A 7,500-nucleotide genomic window follows, 5' to 3' on the forward strand; every position below is an offset into this window, starting at 1 on the left:
CCTCCAGCCCCCTACACCCCATCCCTACCTCTGTAACCTCCTCCACCCCCCTACACCCCCTCCCTATCTCTGTAACCTCCTCCAGCCCCTACGCCCCCTCCCTATCTCTGTAACCCCCTCCAGCCCCTACACCCCCTCCCTATCTCTGTAACCTCCTCCAGCCCCTACACCCCCCTCCCTATCTCTGTAACCTCCTCCAGTCCCTACACCCATTCCCTACCTCTGTAACCTCCTCCAACCCCCTTCATCCCCTCCCTATTTCCGTAACCTCCTCCAGTCCCTACACCCCTCCCTATCTCTGTAACCCCCTCCAGCCCCTACACACCCCTCCCCATCTCTGTAACCCCCTCCAGCCCCTACACCCCCTCCCTTTCTCTGTAACCCCCTCCAGCCCCTACACCCCCTCCCTATCTCTGTAACCTCCTCCAGCCCTCTACACCCCCTCCCTATCTCTGTAACCTCCTCCAGCCCCCTACACCCCCTCCCTATCTTTGTAACCTCCTCCAGCCCCCTACACCCCCTCCCTATCTCTGTAACCTCCTCCACCCCCCTGCACCCCCTCCCTATCTCTGTAACCTCCTCCAGCCCCTCCACTCCCTCCCTATCTCTGTAACCCCCTCCAGCCCCTACACCCCCTCCCTATCTCTGTAACCTCCTCCAACCCCCTACACCCCCTCCCTATCTTTGTCACCTCCTCCAGCCCCCTACACCCCCTCCCTATCTCTGTAACCTCCTCCACCCCCCTACACCCCCTCCCTATCTCTGTAACCTCCTCCAGCCCCTACACCCCCTCCCTATCTCTGTAACCTCCTCCAGCCCCCTACACCCCCTCCCTATCTTTGTAACCTCCTCCAGCCCCCTACACCCCCTCCCTATCTCTGTAACCTCCTCCACCCCCCTACACCCCCTCCCTATCTCTGTAACCTCCTCCAGCCCCTACACCCCCTCCCTATCTCTGTAACCCCCTCCAGCTCCTACACCCCCTCCCTATCTCTGTAACCTCCTCCAGCCCCCTACACCCCCTCCCTATCTTTGTAACCTCCTCCAGCCCCCTACACCCCCTCCCTATCTCTGTAACCTCCTCCACCCCCCTACACCCCCTCTCTATCTCTGTAACCTCCTCCAGCCCCTACACCCCCTCCCTATCTCTGTAACCCCCTCCAGCTCCTACACCCCCTCCCTATCTCTGTAACCTCCTCCAGCCCCCTACACCCCCTCCCTATCTTTGTAACCTCCTCCAGCCCCCTACACCCCCTCCCTATCTCTGTAACCTCCTCCACCCCCCTACACCCCCTCTCTATCTCTGTAACCTCCTCCAGCCCCCTACACCCCCTCCCTATCTCTGTAACCTCCTCCACCCCCCTACACCCCCTCCCTATCTCTGTAACCTCCTCCAGCCCCTACACCCCCTCCCTATCTCTGTAACCCCCTCCAGCTCCCTCCACCCCCCTCCTTATCTAATGTTTTAAAGTTTAAAGTTTATTTATTAGTGTCACAAGTAAGGCTTACATTAACACTGCAATGAAGTTACTGTGAAAATCCCCTAGCTGCCACATTCCGGCGCCTGTTCGGGTCCACTGAGGGAGAATTTAGCACGGCCAATGCACCCTAACCAGCACGTCTTTCAGACTGTGGGAGGAAACCGGAGCACCCGGAGGAAACCCACGCAGACACGGGGAGAACGTGCAGACTCCGCACAGACAGTGACCCGAGCCGGGAATCGAACCCGGGTCCCTGGCGCTGTGAGTCAGCAGTGCTAACCCACTGTGCTGCCGGGAATCGAACCCGGGTCCCCGGCGCTGTGAGGCAGCAGTGCTAACCCACTGTGCTGCCGGGAATCGAACCCGGGTCCCTGGCGCTGTGAGGCAGCAGTGCTAACCCACTGTGCTGCCGGGAATCGAACCCGGGTCCCTGGCGCTGTGAGGCAGCAGTGCTAACCCACTGTGCTGCCGGGAATCGAACCCGGGTCCCCGGCGCTGTGAGGCAGCAGTGCTAACCCACTGTGCCACCGTGCTGCCGGGAATCGAACCCGGGTCCCTGGCGCTGTGAGGCAGCAGTGCTAACCCACTGTGCCACCGTGCTGCCGGGAATCGAACCCGGGTCCCTGGCGCTGTGAGGCAGCAGTGCTAACCCACTGTGCCACCGTGCTGCCGGGAATCGAACCCGGGTCCCCGGCGCTGTGAGGCAGCAGTGCTAACCCGCTGCGCCACCGTGCCATCCCTCTGTCAGTCCGGGTTCAAGAATCCTTGCCGCGAAACGCACCGGGAGACTCGGGGTGTGGTTCGAGCGGGATCTGTTCTTGGTTCCTTCTCCCGAGGGCTGGAGGTGGCATTACCTTCTCCTGGGTCCATGTGGGGCATGATGCCATGCCATCCAAGGTGTCGATGGAACTGAGGTCGAGCTGCCTGAGGTCAGCCACATCGAGGACACTGATGAGGTACTTCAGATTGGTGACCTGCTCTTGGTCAAAGCCGGAAGTTGGTCCCCAGGCCTGCGAGAGAGAAACAGACAAACAGGTCACGCTGCTGTGGGAATATAATCAGGGCCTTGTTTTGAGGCCGATTAAATTGGACATCCTAAACTAAAGTATTGAACACATTCAAATCAAACACAGTTAAACCTCGGGCAGGCCAGACTTGACTGAAGTCAAATATACAAAGACAGAATCATAGAAACCCTACAGTACAGAAAGAGGCCATTCGGCCCATCGAGTCTGCACCGACCACAATCCCCCCCAGGCCCTACCCCCATACCCCGACATGCTTGGTTTCATTGGTCAGAACATTGAATACGGGAGTTGGGACGTCTTGTTGAAGTTGTACAGGACATTGGTAAGGCCACACTTGGAATACTGTGTACAGTTCTGGTCACCCTATTATAGAAAGGATATTAAAGTCAGAGAGGTTTACAGCATCCGCCCAACTTGTCCATGCCGCCCTTTGTTTTAAACCCCTAAGCTAGTCCCAATTAAGACCATAAGACATAGGAGCAGAATGAGGCCACTCGGCCCATCGAGTCTGCTCCCCCATTCAATCATGGCTGATATTTTTCTCATCCCCATTCTCCTGCCTTTTCCCCATAACCCCTGATCCCCAAATTAATCAACAACCTATCTATCTCTGTCTTAAAGACACTCAATGACCCGGCCTCCACAGCCTTCTGCGGCAAAGAGTTCCACTGATTCACCACTCTCTGGCTGAAGAAATTCCTCCTCATCTCTGTTTTAAAGGATCATCCCTTTAGCCTGAGGTTGTGCCCTCTGGTTCTAGTTTTTCCCACTAGTGGAAACATCCTCTCCACGTCCACTCTATCCAGGCCTCGCAGTATCCTGTAAGTTTCAATAAGATCCCCCACCTCATCCTTCTAAACTCCCAACGAGTACAGACCCAGAGTCCTCAACCGTTCCTCATACGACAAGCTCTTCATTCCAGGGATCATTCTTGTGAACCTCCTCTGGACCCTTTCCAAGGCCAGCACATCCTTCCTTAGATACGGGGCCCAAAACATCTCACAATACTCCAAATGGGGTCTGACCAGAGCCTTATACAGCCTCAGATGTACATCCCTGCTCTTGTATTCTAGCCCTCTCGACATGAATGCTAACATTGCATTTGCCTTCCTAACTGCCGACTGAACCTGCACGTTAACCTTAAGAGAATCTTGAGCAATGTCTCCCAAGTCCCTTTGTGTTTCTGATTTCCTAAGCATTTCCCCATTTAGAAAATAGTCTCTGCCTCCATTCCTCCTTCCAAAGTGCGAAACCTCACACTTTCCCACATTGTATTCCATCTGCCACTTCTTTGCCCACTCTCCGAACCTGTCCAAGTCCTTCTGCAGCCCCCCCTGCTTCCTCAATACTACCTGTCCCTCTACAGATCTTTGCACCATCTGCAAACTTAGCAACAGTGTCTTCAGTTCCTTCCTCCAAATCGTTAATGTATATTGTGAAAAGTTGTGGTCCCAGCTCTGACCCCTGAGGCACACCACTAGTCACCGGCTGCCATCCTGAGAAAGACCCCTTTATCCCCACTCTCTGCCTTCTGCCAGTCAGCCAATCCTCTATCCATGCCAGGATCTTACCCTTAACACCATGGGCACTTAACTTATTTAACAGTCTCCTATGTGGCACCTTGTCAAAGGCCTTCTGGAAATCTAAATTGCCCGTGTTTGGCCCACATCCCTCTGTACCCATCTTACCCATGTAACTGTCTAAATGCTTTTTGAAAGACAAAATTGTACCCGCCTCTACTACTGCCTCTGGCAGCTCGTTCCAGACACTCACCACCCTCTGTGTGAAATAATTGCCCCTCTGGACCCTTTTGTATCTCTCCCCTCTCACCTTAAACCGATGCCCTCTAGTTTTTGACTCCCCTACCTTTGGGAAAAGATATTGACTATCTAGCTGATCTGTGTCCCTCATTATTATTATGTCCCAGATTATTAAACTAGAAAGAGTGCAGAAACGATTGACTAAGATGCTACCGGGACTTGATGGTTTGAGTTATAAGGAGAGGCTGGATAGACTGGGACTTTTTTCTCTGGAGCGTAGGAGGCTGAGGGGTGATCTTATAGAGGTCTATAAAATAATGAGGGGCACAGATCAGCTAGATGGTCAATATCTTTTCCCAAAGGTAGGGGAGCCTAAAACTAGAGGGCATAAGTATAAGGTGAGAGGGGAGAGATACAAAAGTGTCCAGAGGGGCAATTTTTTCACACAGAGGGTGGTGAGTGTCTGGAACGAGCTTCCAGAGGTAGTAGTAGAGGCGGGTACAATTTTGTCTTTTAAAAGTGGGCGGCACGGTGGTACAGTGGGTTAGCACTGCTGCCTCTCAGCGCCAGGGACCCGGGTTCGATTCCCGGCTTGGGTCACTGTCTGTGCAGAGTCTGCACGTTCTCCCCATGTCTGCGTGGGTTTCCTCCGGGTGCTCCGGTTTCCTCCCACACTCCAAAGATGTGCGGGTTAGGTGGATTGGCCGTGCTAAATTGTCCCTTAGTGTCAGGGGGACTAGCTAGGGTAAATGGGGTTATGGGGATAGGGCCTGGGTGGGATTGTGGTCGGTGCAGACTCGATGGGCCGAATGGCCTCCTTCTGCTCTGTAGGATTCTATGAAAAAGTGTTTGGACAGTTACGTGGGTAAGACGGGTATAGAGGGATATGGGCGAAGCGCGGGCAATTGGGACTAGCTTCGGGGTTTAAAAAAAGGGGCGGCATGGACAAGTTCGGCTGAAGGGCCTGCTCCCATGCTGTAAACCTCTGTGACTCTATGTCTGGGGGCTTGTCCCATCAATCACCCAAAGACCATCGCACTGAGACCCAGCAGGAGATGATTGCGCCCCATTGAAATACACCGGCCTATTGTTAGGAGCCTAGATCCGCCCAGACTTACTGTCACCGAGCGTTTTTAGGAAGGCGTTTGATAAGGTCCCCCATGGTCGGCTTATGATGAAAGTGAGGATGTGTGGGATAGAGGGAAAGTTGGCCGATTGGATAGGTAACTGGCTGTCTGATCGAAGACAGAGGGTGGTGGTCGATGGAAAATTTTCGGACTGGAGGCAGGTTGCTAGCGGAGTGCCACAGGGATCAGTGCTGGGTCCTCTGCTCTTTGTGATTTTTATTAATGACTTAGAGGAGGGGGCTGAAGGGTGGATCAGTAAATTTGCTGATGACACCAAGATTGCTGGAGTAGTGGATGAGGTGGAGGGCTGTTGTAGGCTGCAAAGAGACATAGATAGGATGCAAAGCTGGGCTGAAAAATGGCAAATGGAGTTTAACCCTGATAAATGTGAGGTGATTCATTTTGGTAGGACTAATTTAAATGTGGATTACAGGGTCAAAGGTAGGGTTCTGAAGACTGTGGAGGAACAGAGAGATCTTGGGGTCCATATCCACAGATCTCTAAAGGTTGCCACTCAAGTGGATAGAGCTGTGAAGAAGGCATATAGTGTGTTAGCTTTTATTAACAGGGGGTTGGAGTTTAAGAGCCGTGGGGTTATGCTGCAACTGTACAGGACCTTGGTGAGACCACATTTGGAGTATTGTGTGCAGTTCTGGTCACCTCACTATAGGAAGGATGTGGAAGCGCTGGAAAGAGTGCAGAGGAGATTTACCAGGATGCTGCCTGGTTTGGAGGGTAGGTCTTATGAGGAAAGGTTGCGGGAGCTCGGGCTGTTCTCTCTGGAGCGGAGGAGGCTGAGGGGAGACTTAATAGAGGTTTATAAAATGATGAAGGGGATAGATAGAGTGAACGTTCAAAGACTATTTCCTCGGGTGGATGGAGCTATTACAAGCGGGCATAACTATAGGGTTCGTGGTGGGAGATACAGGAAGGATATCAGAGGTAGGTTCTTCACGCAGAGAGTGGTTGGGGTGTGGAATGGACTGCCTGCAGTGATAGTGGAGTCAGACACTTTAGGAACATTTAAGCGGTTATTGGATAGGCACATGGAGCACACCAGGATGGTAGGGAGTGGGATAGCTTGATCTTGGTTTCGGATGAAGCTCGGCACAACATCGTGGGCCGAAGGGCCTGTTCTGTGCTGTACTGTTCTATGTTCTATGTTGTATGTTGTATGTTGTATGTTCTATGTTCCTGCAGTTATCTGGTGTGGCAATGGGTCACACATAAGCAGCACCAAGGAGGTGGACACCCGGGAGTGGGCATCAGGATAACCACTGGGAATTGGGACCCGCTCACGGGACCTCACTGGCCGGAAGCCAGAGATAGTCGTGAATGTAGCCCAATCCATCGCGCAAACCAGCCTCCCATCCATTGACTCTGTCTACACTTCCCGCTGCCTCGGGGAAAAGCAGCCAGCATAATCAAGGACCCCACACACCCCGGACATTCTCTCTTCCACCTTCTTCCGTCGGGAAAAAGATACAAAAGTCTGAGGTCACGCACCGACCGACTCAAGAACAGCTTCTTCCCTGCTGCTGCCGCCAGACTTTTGAATGGACCGACCTCGCATTAAGTTGATCTTTCTCTACACCCCAGCTGTGGCTGTAACACTACATTCTGCACCCTCTCCTTTCCTTCTCTATGAACGGTATGCTTTGTCTGTATAGCACGCAAGAAACAATACTCTGTATCCCAATACATGTCATGATGTGGCCTTCACGACACACGACAGCGCAGAGCCGCTGAGCAGAAACTGATAGCCAAGTTCCGCACACATGAGGACGGCCTAAACCGGGATGTTGGATTTATGTCACATTATCAGTAACCCCCACAGCTTGCCTCCTGGGCTTGTAGAATCTCACTGGCTGTTCTGTCTGGAGACAATACACATCTCTTTAACCTGTGTTGAATGCTCCCTCCACCCACTTTATCTGTACCTTTTAAGACCTGGCTGGCTGGAGAGATTTGCATTCTAATCAGTATTCTGTAATTTGCTTTCTGTCTCTGTATGCCCTGTTTGAGAACAGATATCCACTCCATCTGACGAAGGAGCTGTGCTCCGAAAGCTTATGGTATTTGCTACCAAATAAACCTGTTGGAC

At 52.8% G+C, this 7,500-nt stretch overlaps 1 protein-coding gene across 1 annotated transcript in view; it reads right to left on the reverse strand.

Annotated features, from left to right (window-relative positions):
- Positions 1-2,335: 2,335 nt before the first annotated feature.
- The window catches only part of LOC144491115 (otoancorin-like), a gene marked incomplete at its 3' end in the record, with an annotated part of 13,389 nt that continues 8,224 nt past the window's right edge, over positions 2,336-7,500 (reverse strand). Inside the window, exon 4 of the mRNA XM_078208794.1 lies at positions 2,336-2,491. Within this exon, the coding sequence (XP_078064920.1) occupies positions 2,336-2,491 (156 nt within the window). The remainder of the gene's footprint in view (positions 2,492-7,500) is intronic.

The sequence above is a fragment of the Mustelus asterias genome, unplaced genomic scaffold (assembly GCF_964213995.1).
Source record: "Mustelus asterias unplaced genomic scaffold, sMusAst1.hap1.1 HAP1_SCAFFOLD_4477, whole genome shotgun sequence".
NCBI lineage: Eukaryota > Metazoa > Chordata > Chondrichthyes > Carcharhiniformes > Triakidae > Mustelus > Mustelus asterias.